At 32.2% G+C, this 16,936-nt stretch overlaps 3 protein-coding genes across 6 annotated transcripts in view; 1 reads left to right on the forward strand and 2 right to left on the reverse strand.

Moving 5' to 3' along the window:
- Positions 1–230: 230 nt before the first annotated feature.
- Positions 231–8,128, reverse strand: LOC106064761 (U7 snRNA-associated Sm-like protein LSm11). Its single transcript, XM_013223387.2, has 5 exons — positions 7,320–8,128; positions 5,131–5,272; positions 4,741–4,874; positions 4,530–4,589; positions 231–1,594 (listed from the first exon to the last, which is right to left on the reverse strand). Exons 1-5 carry the CDS (start codon positions 7,908–7,910, stop codon positions 1,103–1,105), a joined length of 1,419 nt encoding a protein of 472 aa, XP_013078841.2. The 5' UTR covers positions 7,911–8,128; the 3' UTR covers positions 231–1,102.
- A 325-nt stretch (positions 8,129–8,453) lies between these two features.
- Positions 8,454–13,858, forward strand: LOC106064760 (basal body-orientation factor 1-like). Its single transcript, XM_013223386.2, has 7 exons — positions 8,454–8,678; positions 10,265–10,318; positions 11,544–11,598; positions 12,445–12,589; positions 12,768–12,847; positions 13,176–13,352; positions 13,468–13,858. The coding sequence occupies exons 1-7, from the start codon at positions 8,542–8,544 to the stop codon at positions 13,717–13,719; spliced, it is 900 nt and encodes a 299-aa protein (XP_013078840.2). The 5' UTR covers positions 8,454–8,541; the 3' UTR covers positions 13,720–13,858.
- Positions 13,859–14,615: 757 nt separating this feature from the next.
- LOC106064759 (transcription elongation factor, mitochondrial-like) overlaps positions 14,616–16,936 on the reverse strand; it is a 33,665-nt gene continuing 31,344 nt past the window's right edge. For all 4 annotated transcript variants that reach the window (XM_013223378.2, XM_013223381.2, XM_056019894.1 and 1 more), the window contains one exon: positions 14,616–15,197. In XM_013223378.2, coding sequence (XP_013078832.2) covers positions 14,757–15,197 — 441 coding nt within the window. In that variant the 3' untranslated portion in view covers positions 14,616–14,756. The remainder of the gene's footprint in view (positions 15,198–16,936) is intronic.

Genomic DNA, 16,936 nt, shown 5'->3' on the forward strand with positions numbered 1-16,936 from the left:
ACTAGAGACACTTCCTGAAAGAGAGAGGAGGAATTAAATATATTTTATTGTGAAATAGGAATGACACAGTGATATGACATAGAGTGATTCTGTTCTATAGAAATCTGTGAGATAAAATCAATTGGAATGACATTGTGAAGTCGATGTATAAGTTGCCACAAGTCAGAAATTCAAAACAAAAACAACAAATAATTTATCAATGTACAAGAAATGCAAAGACAATTTTTTTTTATAATGTAAATGTTTTAATTTCAAATTTTAAGGTAACATTTTTTTTTTTTACAAACATTCAAATCTATAATGCAAACTTTGAACACAGTCAAAACATTTGAACTAAAGCAGCTGTTCAAACAAGGTTAAATGGAATATTTTCTCATTGGGTTGGCCTCGGTAATAGTACTAAAAGTAGCAAAGTCACAATTTCCTTCCAAAGCAATAGTTATAAAATACATTTTACAATAGCTACTAGCCTGCTATATACAGATTATCAAACATTGAAAATAAAATCCCATTCAAACTAAGTTTTTGAAAATAATAATTCTGAAGCAGCTTCCATTAGTAAAAGAGTGCTCAGGAATCTTCTTACCTCTGAACATAAGAGATTATTTCCAATCTCTTAAGATAGACATTGTAAAGAGTTGAGTTCCTTACATCTACAAATGAAATACAGATTCAAAAGCTACAAAAGCTGTAACTGAAACACTGGTAATACAGGCTAAGTCGTTAAGTCTTGGAAGTAAAATGGGAAATAACTTGAAGGGATAAAAATGTTGCTACTATTTAGAAAGCTGAGTAGCTAAGTAGTGTTTGACGAATATGAGAAAAAAAATACACCTGCTTCTGATTCATGCAAACTAAAGTTCCTAAGCCATTGATCTTTCTCACATTTATTGTGTTTATAACAAGAAATAAACTTTTAAAACTAAGAAGTAGACTCATGGGCACTCATTACACATTTCTATTTGACTCCAGTTAAAAAATGAATAATAAAAACAATCCAAACTAAATGCAACCTGGTACAGTCAAAACTATTGATTTCAAGTTACTTCTATCTCCCTGAGCTTGAGTTAATTAATAATTTCAGCACATTGATCTAGGTTGACTATTCACAGTTCTCAACAATAGACAAAGAGACAACATTATCTCCCCTAATAAACAGCTGATTTACATGCCGAATTTGCACATTTTCATCTGGAATCCCCAACATAAGAGCTTCCCTTTCAAAGGGGGAAAACGGAATATCAACCCCTTCATAAATACTTTTGAGTTTCATTTTTACATCCACTGCTTTAGATTTCTTGTTAGGAGCAACTTCCTGACCTTTGGCTGTTCCCAAGCCTTTAGGGTTAGTCTTATCAGGGTAAGCAATGCCTGACTGTATTGCAGGAGAAGGCCTATAATTCTGTGCAGATGATCTAGGCTGGTTTGATGTAGAAGGAATCAGTGAGGACAGAAGGTTTAAGGCTTGCAAGCTGCTACTAGTCTCCATCACCTGTTTGTTTGTGGATTGTTGTTTTTCTTTCCATTCTGATTCACATACTGCTCTTTCTTTCTGCAAAACTTTTTGCGCAGCACATATTTTGTGAGAGATTCTCTGAGAAGAAAAACAAGTCAAGTCAATGCTCAGACAGTGGGCAAAATAATTCTAGGAATAAACAAAGAAAATAATTTAAATACTTTTGAGTAGCAAGGTTGTTTTTTTTTATTACTAATTCTTTCTTTCAAAATGCATATTAACTCAAGAATGAACTAAGACATTGAAATAATGAGATATTGAGTTGAAGATTTTTTAAAACCACTTTACTATCAGCCTATACCCAGGTAGAAGATAACTTTTTTTTAAACAAAATGTTTATTTATTACATCTTTTTGATAATGGCACTAGTAAAAAAAAAAATGCTTTTCCAGTGATGTAAAGTCAACAGAATAGGAACATTTTCTTTTATTGTCTACAAACTCAACATTTTAGTTGGAAAAATGTTTTGCAGATAGTTGCTGTACATTTTTTATAAGGCTGATGAAGACCTGGCTGTAAATGTTACAGGTAACTTTTTCAAGAGTTCTAATATTTATTAGACAACTTGGAGCTGTCTCTCAATTCATGGACAAATATGAAGGTTTCTAGTAGCACACTAAAGAAATGTAGAGTTGAAATTGATCCAATATGAGTTTCCATCTTTAAACTCAATTCAATAAAATGAATACAATGAGCAATATTGACAACAAATACAAACCACTTGTATGAATGTTAGCAATTACTCTTAAAGCCAATAATTCAAAAGTAGAATCATTTTGTTAAAATCAAAACAAGAACAGAACTTGAATATTCCTTGAATTCCAGATCTATATAATTTAAAACTAAAACAGCTTTTACTTCAATTTGTAAGACTACTTTATAAATGTACACATTAAAGTCCTATTTGGCTTTCATTAGTAGGTAGTCCACACTCTCTAGGACTCCAATATTGCAATAAATCTCTTTGCCTACATGTAGAAAATCATACAGTACTCATGCTGGCCCTATTCAGACATGCAACAAGCAGGACCTTTTGCATTGGATGTTAGTGACTGTAGGCATGGATGCTTTAACAATTTGTATGGAGGGAGGTAGGATTGTGATTATTTGTAGCTCCTGTAGTTCATAGCTTCTGATATTCTTGCTAAAAATATGAAATTTATGAGTCTACCTGCATTGTGGACCCATAGGCAGATCTGTTGGGGGGAGGGGCGGGAAAATTGAGTTAGTGTTATCACACAAGCTTTTGATAACTATAGCTCATTTTGTAATCATGTTTTGTGTGTGTTTATGACGTTTAACAACAAAACAAACATGCAGTTGTGGTCTATGAACATATGTCTCCCTACAAGAACATATGACTTTCCAGACCTACTGAGATGGAATTGAAGAAAAACGGAGACAGTCAAATAGAATTTGTCCTCTTCCCTCAGTGGGGCAACAATGAGTACAAGTTTGGCCAGATTTATTACTAGCATTATTGCTTTTGTATAGCAATCTTTCAGTGCTCAGTTCACCCCATTCTGATTTCTTTGTTAAGAGAGGTTTCCATATAGCCAATCAACAATAAAAAATTAACTAAAGTCAAATCTAAAATTAAAAAATTCATACTCTACTCCAGAATTTTAGCCCTCCCCCCTCTGTCCCAGACATTGAAAAAAAAATTAAGTTGTCAGATTATAAACATTTTTATTGTTAAAATACAAATTTTATGGCACTATAACCTTGTCAATGTTAAGGAAGTTTATTTTTATTCAACACTAGAAAATGTGCTACTTTATTTTGTATCCTGCATATATATCAATAAACTTTGTGCCTTTTTATCATAAGTATATATGTTAAGAGAGTTGGTAACAAGTGAAATATTACACACTTATTCCAATATTATACAATATGGTGAACAATCTGCACCAGTACAATCGATAATGTGAAATTAAAATTCAAAGGAAATTTCAATAATTATTTAGTAGTGAAAAGTCTGGAGAATTTTATAAACAAATAAAAAAAATCTTTCATATTGTGATTCACACAAAAAATACAAAAAAGATAGGTAGCAATGGTGAGTATAGTTATAGAAATACCTAGAACCTTAAAAGTGCATTAAAAATAGAAACATCTAAAACAATAAAACTTCAGTTCTGACTGACAGAAATCTGGGGAAATATTCCTGGCCTCATCGTGGCACCCCTGTGGAAATGTCCTTTAAGGGAATCAGATAGGTTTACTGGGATAGAACACTGCCTCCAGTGGGTTTCAACAGCACATTTGAGTTAACAAACATGTCATATGTAGAGGATGTAAGAAAGCTTTGCTAACCGATTAAATCCACCACACCACTCCCTGGCAAGGGTTAGGTGATGTTTGCCTTCCTACGGCTAGTGGCAGTATATTATAGGAACCCCTCATGGGCTCGGCTTCCTACCTTGGGAAGGAGGAACCAATAGCGTTGGCTAAACGCTAACAGATATGATTAAATGATCAACTAGTTGACGGGGAGCATCAGAACAAAGGGATAGGTGAAGAGCCAATCTCTCATTCTTGGACTGATAGGTGAAGAGCCAATCTCTCATTCTTGGACTGGATAGGTGAAGAGTCAATCTCTCATTCCTGGACTGGATAGGTGAAGAGCCAATCTCTCATTCCTGGCCTGGATAGGTGAAGAGCCAATCTCTCATTCGTGGCCTGGATAGGTGAAAATCCAATCTCTCATTCCTGGACTGGATAGGTGAAGAGCCAATCTCTCATTCCCGGCCTGGATAAGTGAAGAGCCAATCTCTCATTCCTGGCCTGGATAGGTGAAGAGCCAATCTCTCATTCCTCTCCTCTGGGTAAAATCCTTCCATTTAGTCAAAGGGTCATAAATGGGTGCAAGCTTGACCCTAATTGGATACTCAGTGATGCTGACAACAATCATATCACCTAATTACTGACTACTTTAGATACACTGAGTTTAGCAACAGCACTTTGTGACTTTAAAATATTCAAATTTTCGTACAAACGAACTCATACTTACTGCTCTAATTTTGCCTGAACTAGCAGGTCGCCTATAAATTTCTTCTACATCAATCATGGCCTAAGAAATGAAATTTTATGATGCATTAATAAAAGAAAAAAATGTTAAGGGTAAGTCAATATTTGTTTATTCTGGTTAGCAAAAGATAAAGATTAGTTTATTTTAATAAAATCATTTAAATACTTCAGGAATTCTGATCCAATCATTTTACCATGTTGAAATATTTGTCAAATGCTACAATGTAACCTCGGCAGATTCCATGCAAAAAGACAGCACCTCTAGTAATGACCCTTACAAGGAGACGTTCTTTTACACAGCGTTGTAATAAAATTAATGGCCCTTCCACTGTGGAAAAATAATATTATGTTTTAATGCTTTTTTCATTCTCATCTAAAAATAATGTTAATATATTATACAGTACAAAAGCTTTTTTTCATAAAATTATTTTAAAATCTTTATGAACTAAATATCCTGAACATGTAATTATACATTGATGTAGTCTATTATTATGCACATATCACTACAAAAATAAAAAATTAGAAATGAAATGTTTAATAAAATTTGGTTATCAAAATTCACAATGACCAAATGAATAAAATACCATTGCTCATTCGGGTGAACACATTTCTCTTTTTTAATTGTTCTTTAGATTGTGAAGTTGTTGCCTTTTCTTCTGTTTGTAATGGCTTTGAGTGCTGAACAGTTTGTTTTGATGATGAACTAGATCTGTGTCCTACAACATCCTGAAAAATGCATAGATTTGTGGTCATATAGGCACAATTTAAAATAGCTTTTAAAATTAGTCATTACAATAAATCTTTTAAAATAATATAATAAATGCTCTAATTTAATCCAAAAAGAACTAAATGCCCTTGTCAGTGTTGCAATTTTTTTCCACTCACCAGTAATCATTTTGTTCCAGGTAGTCAAACATTTAATGATCAAGATTTACATTTCAGTTTAACAATTGAAAAAAATGAGATACAGATTTAGTCTCAGTGAAACCACTTTTATTTAGTGAATAATAATTCTTTAACTTACTGCACAGATACTATTAACATGTTGTTCCACTGAGCTCTAGATTCACTTAATCCTAGTAAAAAGAGTGCATGTCTAATAATGAATAGCTGGATAATACAGCATAAATATGTAGTTGCTTGCTGATTCCTAAAGGCGATATCATTATGTAGGCCTAATATTAAATATTATATTTCAATAATAAAATTGAAATTCAGTTTTATGTATGTTTGTTATGGACATGATCCTCAACAACCATCTTTCTGTTTAAAAGCGAAAGATTTTGTGGCAGGCTTTCCTAACATGAGAAAGGTGAGAAGAATTACTTTGACAACTGCACTACGCTCATGATATAGGTCATTCGGAATTCAAAGACATATTCAGGCATAGATCTAGATCCATGCCAAAAGAAATTTAGTTTCCTGGCAAAATTAGTGTCAATGTGTCAATAATATGAATATTTAGAGTAAGGCATTTTTTATTGGGCTCGAACAGTCGCCAATGGTATATATATGCACTTGATCTGCTATATTGCTACTGCGCAAGCACCTATTTTGTTCACTTCCAACACATGTTGCCTCCTTTTCCTTATAAAGGCAAAGTTCATGTCAGGTTAAACTCAAGAGGTGTGGAATTTGTTTTTACCATCCGATAATGAATGAGAAGGGTTAAGGGCTTAGGGCTATTTTTTAGTCTGATGACTTATTAGCTCAGAGACTCATATATTTTGCATGAAAACAGATTTAAGGAAATATAAATATGTTGAGTCTGAAGGTATTTAATTGGGGGTCTTTGAGAACTATGCCGAATTTTACAAGATTGAGTATGTAGAATATCAGGATAAAAATGTCTAATTTTAAAATGCAGATTAAATCAATATATATATTTATAAGCAAATCTAGTTTTTAAGATCAAAATAGTAGAATTTATTGATTGACCAAGTACTGTACCAAAAAAATAGGTGTGACATCAGTTTGATGCACTGTGACAGTTGCTCAACACAGGAGAGGTAACTTTGCACTAACAATTATGTATCGACCAGGTACGCTTAAGACTGCTGTATCTAATGGGAGCTTGTGTCAAGCCAGTTACATCACTTGCACTGAGCTGTTAGAAGAGTGGACTTGCGCTAGGTATGGAGTAAGGCGTGGATCCCCTCCTCGTGTCCACTGAGCATGTTAGAAAAGAGGGAAAATGTATAAAACCACCTACCATGCCCCCTATACTCCCTCCCCTTCTAAATTATTCCTGCAACAGAAGGATTTTTTATTTCTAGCGCGGCCAGTTACAGGTAAAACTGTTTTGTCGAATGACCTTTGTGTAACATTAGTTACAAGCCTAGAATGAAGTTGTGGAGCATGGGAAAGGTGACAACGGCTGGTGTTCATGCACTGGAGCAGAAAAGAAAGTGATTAAAATGTTTTAGTAAAGATATTTTCTTTGATCTACTTGAGATTTCCATCAGCTAGATCGACCATACTAACAAGAGGGGAAATTTGGTCAAGAAAAGTACGCTTGACCCACCCAACAACTCTTTAACCTCAGATTTAATTTTAACTAAGCTTAGTGATAAATTAAATCATCTATTTTTAAAGACAAAAAGATGAGGAATTCATTGATACTCTCAGTTTTTTCATTTCAAGAGACCCGCTTTACTTTACTATAGATCTAAGTGAATGCTTGATGTTAAGTGTATTATAGTAATTTAATTTTACAATAGACAACAGATAAAAATATTGATAAAATCAATAATTTAAATAACTTTTTGCTTACTTTTGTTTTAGTACTCGAAGTTGTTGGCATAAAAAGGCTATTACTGGAGCTCGATGCACTTGAATTTCTAGATCTATAAGATCCAGCATCCAATGTTTTTGAAATTTTAGAAAGCTTCTCTGCATTATTGATATAATAATTATCACTTGTTTCTGCTTTCCTTCTTTCAAATAGGTTTTTTTCTTCTTTGTCTGTCTTCCAACTCGCCTCTGGCTCTGGAAGTGTTGAGGACCTATAACTAGTTTTGCTGTGAATTTTTTCAGAAAGAAAATGGGTTCTCTTTTGATCGTCAGATCTCCGACGGGAAGATTCGCTTTGACTAGTAGATCTATGACTAGTATGACTATGATCAGATTTGCCTTTGGTTTGTTGTGTCACTTTCCCTTCACCTTGTTCAAGTTGTGTATTTCGACGTTTCTCTATTGCACTCTGATAATTTCTTAAACTTGAAAAGGATTTAATATCCGGATATGGAACCTTTATGGCGTCTGTAAAAAGGGCTCGCTCAGGGTTAAAACTAGAAGATAAGAAATCTAATTCTGGGTCGTATTTGTTAGAATCATCATTGTCGTCTTCGGAAGAAGTAGCCATTTTTAAACAGCTAGTTTCGTGCGCGCTCTTCTGTGTTGCCAGTCTAAACTTCCTAGCTTTTCTGCTATTAAATACATAGAAAATCGAGCTACAAAAAACTCACCAGCTAGAATCAGCTATATCAAGAATAAAAATCTAGATCTAGTGTGTGTGAATCTATGCGAAAACAACAACAACAAACAAATTTAGATATAGATTATATTAATTTGAGTATAAATGATAGTCTAAATTTAGAATGGGTAGGGGAAAATGTATTGTTTTACTCAAATTTAAACACTGATCATAATTTATATAGTGCAGTGTCATCAGATGTATTTCTGGGTTGGGGAATCACGGACCTATATACAAGCAATTGGAGAATCGAAATTATGGAGTTAACAAATCTTTTAACATATTTCAGTTGAGTAAAATAATTGATCAATGACAAATACAATCTAAATAATATGTGAATAAGCTAACTAGATTTAAATAATTATAGATCAATCTAAAGTGCAACAAAATGTTGCAGAACAACATATTCGAAACTAAAGGTAGATTTAAAGCATATGAACAGTCGTCATGGTAACGAAAAGAAACGTATTATGGCTGCTGCCTACAGCAGGAAGATCATTTAAAACCTTTTTGTCAAACTATGCCTCCTAAAAAGGGAAAGAAGGGGAAAGGCAAGAAGGGAAAAGGAAAGAAAAATGGAGACAAGTTGAAAAGTGCTTCATCTGATAAACCTAAGACGCCATTACCTTCAGAAAAAGAGGTTATTTTGCAATCTGAGTAAGTTTTTTATTAGTTTTAATTTTAGAATAATTAAAAGTAGATCTAAGTGCTGTATTGAATATACTTTATATATAGTCTAGCAGATCTAGATTCTTGATAACCATAAGGTAGATCTAGGTCTAAAGAAAGATCCCAGTGATGTGCCTATTACATCAAATGTTCCGCCATTTTATTGTCTTCAGATGTTCTCTAAATTACACCCGCCTATTAGTATTACTAGCATAAGTCATAAGTATTTCAAGAAATTCAAGTATTTGCAAGTAAACAGATCTATTAATTAGCATGTGTCATGTGATAAATGTTCCCCTATTGCCAGTATTGGATCTCTCTGGTTCATTTTATCTTTATTCTGTTCTTATGTCAGGAAGACAAACCAGGACATAGATGATTTTAACTAAATATATATATATATATATATATGCTTATGATTTTTTTTAAACCTCCCCTGGATGAAGACCCAGGTTCTTGTTTAGTAGATATAGATCTAGTGATCTAAGTGTTTTTAATAATGTTTATTCTGATAATCTATTATATATATATATAGCATGGTATAATTTACCTTTTTTAAGAATTTAAATATATATATGTATGTCTGGTGAAAGTTTAGATTTCACATTTTTAAGGTCCTCTTCACAGGACTCTATGCCTTAATGTTGCCATAAAAAATACATTAGGCCCTATATAAAAAGCATGTTGATTTGGCCAATAGGGTGTAAACCAAACCTAGTTATTTTGTAAAAAAAAAGAGTCAGTTATTATATAAGGTATATGAACCATTAACAACATATGCATCTCAACAGACAAGGCATAGTAGTTAAAAAAAAGAGGGTTTGTTTTGTTTTACATATTATGTTTTTGATGTTCCTTCACATTTGAAGATGAAATCCTAACCCAAACATACACAAGACTGTGAGGGATGATGGTTTGCAGGGTTTGGACCATTGAGATCACCAAATGACAATTTAGAGCGCATACCACATGACCAGGCAGCCGTCCTTAAGTATTTTGGTTTGACTTCAGTATGGTATAGCATAATGAAACAAAATGAAGCAGAGAATGGAAAAACTAATTGTGTAAATTGTTTTAATTTCTGGAGTTTCTAGTTGATTGAGAAATGTAGTAGCAGTAGAGAATCGAGGTGGGATCTGCTTCATTCAGTAGGCTAGGCTTTATCATTTTCAATTATTATAACAATTTTTATTTCTTTTTCATAACCTATCATGAATCGGGCTGGTGAACATAATGGCTTTGTATAATGAAAACAACTTATCTGTAAGAGTCACCCTTTGCACTCTCGAAATGCCTCCATATTAGACCAGAAAACAATTTTTAAAACCCAGTAAAACAAATTAGTTTTTATTTACTTTTCAGAAATATTAACATTTTTCTCTCTTGATAATGGGTTCTTTGGTAGATTCATTCGTAATGTGGGAGATCTTTATACCCCACCCTGTATAACCCTATTTATAAGCAAATAAAATTAAAGCCCTAGATAAAATAAACAATCTTTTTACTACTTGTCAGTATATAATAAAAGCTTACAAAAATTTTTTTCTTTTTTTTTTTTTTTTTTGCCAGAACAGGTTGGAGAAAGTGAGCTTACAATTAGAAGAAGCAAAAAACAGAGTTGTTGATTTGTATCTTTTATATTTTATAACAAAAAATTAAATTGTAATTAAATTACTTTTATTTTATTTCTGAAGTTATTCTGAAAAATATTATCTTGATTGCTTGTTGTTTTGTGGGAAAAAAATTATCTTTTCCTTATAGTTTTCTTTAACCTGCTTCTTATATAAACAAGAACTTTTTTTTATGTGATTCCAGATGTCTTATCAAAAGTAGTTTGCTTTTTTTTTCAAATAAGAATGCTATTTGCACAGAATTATACATTTTTTTGTAACACAACACATAATAGGAAGTGGTTTGTATTATTTATTAATGATCCAGTTTCCATCAATGAAAATAGTTGACCATAAGTCCTAGATTGATTTCTTTCAAAGATCTGGATTGTTCCCTTTCAAATAGATGATCATTTAATGATGTCATTTGCTTGGTTTAGGCTCCTTGAGCTATTCCCTGGTTACACCTGTTGTAATGAAGCTGAAGACAAGCCCCATGAATGAGTCCTTCCTATTCTTACAAAGTACAGCAACTAACCATGTGAAGGTTACAATGTTATTAGGTACTGTACACTGGGAAAGGAGAGTATTTGTCTTCCATACCATATAGAATGTTCTCTGTATGTCAAAAACCCATGGGAGGTTATGGTTCCTTTTAGCTGTTCACCTATTTACAACTATAGATGTTTCCATGAGGGTGCTACACTGTGTGCATACAGAAGATGTTGCCATCAATTTGTTCCATCTTTTTTTGACATGAAGAAAATCATGCCAAATCATCATCATCATGTATTCAGCAACAAGCTGGACTTCTTGCATTGGGCGTGAGTGAGGGCAGGCAATCATGCTTAAAATGTACTTTTGGTATTAAGGGAGGATTGTGATTATTAATTGCTTGATAGCTTTTGACAATTGTGCTTAAAATATTGAAACATTTTTACCTACATTTATTCACTAAATAGAGTACCCATTTGCAGTACCTGTTTGTGTGAAAATACAATATCTCTATCATCTTTTTACAAATTCTTTTGAATTTTTTTTTATATTTTATATAAACTTGCTCATGACTTGGGTAGTATTTAAATAGCATGGGAAGAGCTGGGACACCATCAAAAAGCTAGCAAGAGACCGTGGAGAGTGGCGTGTTTTTGTCGAGGCCCTATGTTCCACGAGTGATTGAGTGATGATGATGATGGTTCATTTAATCTTAATTGACATAGTTGATTACCTTAACATACTATAGAAAAAAAGAAAATGAATGGTTGCAAAATGAAGCACAAAAAATTCGAATTGAAAGTGTAAGTATTATCTTTATCTAATTTTTTCAGGATAATTATGTACCAGTAGTCAGTATATAAAACAAATCCTTTGGTTTTATGAGAATCTAAACAAGTCAAAGGTATTTTGATTCTCATTCCCCTAAAAAATAAATAACTAAGCTTCCTTGCCATGTTTTACATTATTGGGACTGTCAACACAATGATTGTAACAGTGTTAATGACAAACATACAGGTGTGTATAGTGTCTGACCTTAATTAATGACTGTAGGCAAACCATGAGTTGTTGATAGCAGAGTTTGTTAGAGCATACAAGGGTTTATATTTGAATGAGTAATGTGCTAGAAACATGTAGACTTAAGGATCTATATAAAGGCAAAGGCGTGTAGTTTATTAATAAAATTACTTGTTAGTTGCTATAAAAGTTAGTTGCTTAAAAATTAAGTTTCTTCACATTGAGTTTATGTGTGGTGAGCAAGTGAAAGAAAAGAAACATGAAATCACAACTATTACACTGATCTCCAATTCAAAACCTGAACAGTATGCATTTTTCAACCATAATCTTGCAATAGTCCTGATATAATTTTTAACAAACAAAAAAACTGAAAATATCTTATATTTGTATTATATTAACACCTTTTTTTTCCCCTTTCAATTACTTTCTTTCTCCATTAATCTAAAAAGTTTAACTACCTGTATTGATAATATTCACCCTATGTAATTACCAACATCAGAAAAACATCTATGGAGAACCCTTCACTACTTATTTTTTTTTTTTTTTGCATTTACTGGTACTTTTAAAAATATTTTTTTTTACTATTTTATTATGTCCTGTCACTTTCATTGTCAATTCTTGTATGACGACAGCATGAGTATATGAGTTACATGGAGAAGAAGACCAGTAAAAGACAAACCACTATTATAACCCTCAGTGATCATAACAGAGAAGAAATTAAAAACATCCAGATACAGAAGCGGAAAATGGAAGAGGACTTTGATAAAAAGAAAAAAGGTATTTTGAAAATATATTTTTTAACTTTGTATGAAAAATATTATGTGTTTACCAAACAATTTAAAACCAGCATTCTTTATTTATTGCTTAGAATTAAACTAAAAATAGAATGCACTAATTTAAAAAAAAATATATTTTAATTAATTTTTTTCCCAAAATATTATCTTTTTACATGTAGCTCTTGAAAATATTCTCTTGGAAAAGCAACATTTGTTAGAAAAAACTCATCAAGAATTAAATGATTTACAGGAATATAAGGTAAGTAAAGAATTGTACAACTCTTTCATCTATAATTCCTTACTCAGTATTTATAACTTGTACTATCTACTATTCAATGACACTTTTATCTATAATTCCTTACACAGTATTTATAACTTGTGCTATCTACTATTCAATGACACTTTTATCTATAATTCCTTACACAGTATTTATAACTTGTGCTATCTACTATTCAATGACACTTTTATCTATGATTCCTAATTCAGTATTTATAACTTGTACTATCTACTATTCAATGACACTTTTATCTATAATTCCTAATTCAGTATGGATAACTTGTACACTACTTGTACTATCTACCTTCCAGGATCTACAATCTGACCAGCAAAATAAAATTAAAGAGCTTGAGCAGGAGGTTATGAAACTGAGGGCTCATCACACGCAGTGTGTTCAAAAAATGAAATCTGACTTTTTAAAAGAGAAGAAAGAATATCTACAAGATTCAGAAACAAGAGTTCAGTCTCTTGAGAAAAAAGCCAATCAAGTAAGTATATTGTCTCAATAAATGTTTTATGTGTTACATAGCTTATTTCAAATAATGCCTTCAGATGAACTAACTAAACCTTTTACATATGACTCTTTCTTTCTTATTTTACTAGGAGGCACTACAATGTCTAACAGAACATACCAGCAAAATAAAAGTTGAAAACAGACAGCTTCGTCAAGAGCTGCTTCAGCTAATCAATACAAGCCGAGCCTTAAATGAACACAAGGCAATGTTGGAAGAGCAAAAACGACAGCTTTTAAGAGAACAGAGTTATGCTAATGATTTAAAGAAACTAAGAGAAGCGAGACAGAAAAAATCTTTTAAACCTTTAGAAGATGAACCAGAAGATGTTGATAGCTATTAAATAGTCTGATGTGGGCCAACATTAGCATGTACATACTAGAGGTAGAAATATTTGTTTGATGTATAAAACTGTGCTATTTCATGTCAGAAATATGTTGAATGTTTTTTCGTGGTTGAAATAAAATGTATCTCAATCATCAGTAGAATTCTTCCTACAGTAAATTGTTGTTCAATGTTACTTAAGTAGAATACAGTTGAAAGGATACAGCATGTTTGTCAGTATACTTGCCATACAGGTACTTTACTAGATGGCCACTAAAATTTTGGTTAGGCTTAAAAAAATGTCAATAAATAAATTTATAGCTCTTTTTATTGAAAACAATATGGTCAAGGTATAAATTTTATAAGACTTCGAGGTCATTAAGGGAGGTGATAAAAATGTTACTACCCTATGCATGAAGGCTTCCATTTTGAGAGTATTAAAAAGGAATATGAGCTAATAATTTTCAGAAGTGACCTTTGGCAAGTCAACATGAAAAAAAAAGCATATGTCAGCTAAATTTAGGACATCTTAGTAGCCTTTTAGTTATCCGAAAAACAAAACTGTTAAACAATGTAAAATTAGGGCATGAAATTGTTTTGAAGAAAACCATTTACACTAAATTTTAATTTCTTTCAATTATGTTCATTGATGGAGTAAAGTGAAAGAATAGATCTCTGTTATTTTGTGATTCTTATTATCCGCATCTGTTTATATCAAGTTTCCATTAAACTACCATAACAATTATTTTGATGTTAAATGGCAAAGCTTTTAACACAATTTATAGATTTGAGATTATTTTTCAAATATTAGTCCAAATCACTAAAAGATAACACTTGTTAGCTACAGGTTTCCAAAGCATATTCTATGCAAAACAAAATTCAGAAACATTTTCAAACATTACAAGCAAAAAACAATTCTTAAGATATATTTTTATTGTACACATTTTAATAATAATAATAATCTTTATTGTCCGTAAGGAAATTTGTCTCACAATTTGCACATTACACCAGACATATTATTTCACAGACATATTGGTAAATACACTGTGCTTTAAGCTAAGCTGGAGGACTGCTATTCTTGTAAATGCTTTTGCTGAAGAAATGTTGAAAAAAACCAAGAGCAACAAGCAAACAACTGCAATATCTCTCTTTATATAAAGAAGTTTCCATGTTATAATAATTTCTCCACAACTCTGGTGGTACAGACACCACATCAGTATACTGATTGTCCTCTATAAGTTTAAGAATGTGCCTGCCACTGACTTGTTCGCCACCCACATTAAGGCCAAAAGCTTTTCTTGTGAAAACGTCACTGACATAATAAACGTTATGCTGCAGAGTTTCTTTAAATTCTTTGTTCAGCAGTGTTACCAGTGCCATCTGAAGCTGAGCTACAAACATAAATACGTCTATGTGACTCAAAGAAAACCTTCTCGAAAACCGTGTCTCAAAAAGGTAAAAATTGGAGCTGGGAAGTGCTTCCACAACAGCCAGAGCCTAAAACAAGAAAACAAAATCATAACCAGTAGATGTAAGAATATCATAAACTAATTTTTTGTCAAATAACACACATACAGACAAATGTGATAAGACTTCTTCATAACACTGCTAGAAACAAGAATAGCAGCACATTCTCTGTTCACAGGTTTTATTGTAGAATTAAGGAATGATTAGGGAGTAGAAAAAGAATGAATGAAAGAGAAAGACAGTAGATGGATTACAAGAGAGAAAGCTTGCCATTTAAAAAAAAAGTTTTAGACATCACCAAGATTGTCTAGAGATTGAACACAGGCATAGATAATTTCTAAGAGATTTATTTGAAAGTAAATATAATAATAGTATAAAGTATTAGCCATTATAATAAACAGATGGCTTGTGTAATTTATCTTTCCCCTATATTGTTAAAATCCTCCTTCATTGTGTAATATATAAATGGTACTCCATATGACTCAACAAAATAAAGGACATGAGGTTTGGTTTCTAATCAATTTATTATGAATAGAATAAATCCAAATCACCTCCATCTATTTCTTAATTTGTTTAAACAGTTGGGATGCCATGCATGATCTTTTAGTGTCTTTCTACTTCCATATATCTTTGCCTTGAATAGAATCTTTCAATAACAGGTGTCACAGATGCCATTATAGATTTATTTGTATATTTCACATTTAAAAGCTTATGTGTAAATAGAAATATAAACCCTTGACTGAGCCTCAGGAATTACCCCACAAATCTAGATCCTTGACAGCGCCTCAGGTTTTACCCGAGACGTAATTACGATGTTGCAAATCTATTGGTTGATTTGAAAATAAATAAAGACATTTTAGCGCCAGAGAATTGACGAGAGTAGAAAGAACGGCAGTCGATGAAAGAATTTCCTAGGAGACAGTCGCGTCTCTAAGAGCTCTGATTTAAAGCCTTTGTAATGTTATTTGTGCTTGTTGATCTGTAACTTGTACATAAGCTGTACTTACGTTTTATATTTAAATAAAGTTCCAGAGTTGTGTTTTAAAGAATCTTTTATTGTGAATCCTAGATTGTCATTTATTCAACTATTTTAATTCAAGTGGAATCCCCGGCACCACAACACACGTTGTGACATCTGGCACTCCGACTAATAAAAGTTTATGGACAACTTCTAACGAAATTTATTCAAGATCTAGGACCAATTTCTAAACTCTTCAAAGGAACTTCATTCTTATTTAACGGAGGACAGAATTTCTGTGTTTAACAGGTCAGTTGGTTATCGATAATTCTTTTATAAAGATTTTCGTTAGAGTTACGTCTAACTCACGAAATCTATTATTATATGTAATTGGCAAAAGGAATAAGACCAATATACATAATAACTGGCAATATAAAAGACCAGTAAAGCAAATAACTGGCATTATAGTCATTATAAAGAAGACCAGTAAATTATCATTTGTCTGGCACAAAGTAAACAGAAGACCAGATTTAACCAACTGTTAAACCAGTAAAAAAAAGTACTCGGCTCAATAGATCTATATATCGAAGCTTACGACTCCAGTGAAATACAATTTTACTGTCAAGCATTATTAGCAAATTGAGGCTTCAAGAACTTTGTCACTATATTATTATTATATCTGAGATAAAGCCAAAATCCAGATATTGTACATTTTGCTCCAATACAAGAAACTAACAAAAAAATTAAATATGGCTTCCAGTTCTAGAACACAACGACTCCTTGAATTGATGGAATTAGCAAAAGAGAAGCA

Source organism: Biomphalaria glabrata, chromosome 2 (assembly GCF_947242115.1).
Source record: "Biomphalaria glabrata chromosome 2, xgBioGlab47.1, whole genome shotgun sequence".
NCBI lineage: Eukaryota > Metazoa > Mollusca > Gastropoda > Planorbidae > Biomphalaria > Biomphalaria glabrata.

Bases quoted from the DNA above. Each gene is read 5' to 3' on its own strand.
- LOC106064761 (XM_013223387.2), bottom strand. From the start codon at position 7,910: ATGGCTACTTCTTCCGAAGACGACAATGATGATTCTAACAAATACGAC. The intron at 5,273-7,319 runs GTAAGCAAAAAG...TGCATTTTTCAG, and splicing joins CTTCGAGTACTAAAACAAAA to GATGTTGTAGGACACAGATC. The intron at 4,875-5,130 runs GTATTTTATTCA...ATTTTTCCACAG, and splicing joins GTTCACCCGAATGAGCAATG to TGGAAGGGCCATTAATTTTA.
- LOC106064760 (XM_013223386.2), top strand. From the start codon at position 8,542: ATGCCTCCTAAAAAGGGAAAGAAGGGGAAAGGCAAGAAGGGAAAAGGA. The intron at 8,679-10,264 runs GTAAGTTTTTTA...TTGCCAGAACAG, and splicing joins GAGGTTATTTTGCAATCTGA to GTTGGAGAAAGTGAGCTTAC. The intron at 11,599-12,444 runs GTAAGTATTATC...GTATGACGACAG, and splicing joins AAAAAATTCGAATTGAAAGT to CATGAGTATATGAGTTACAT.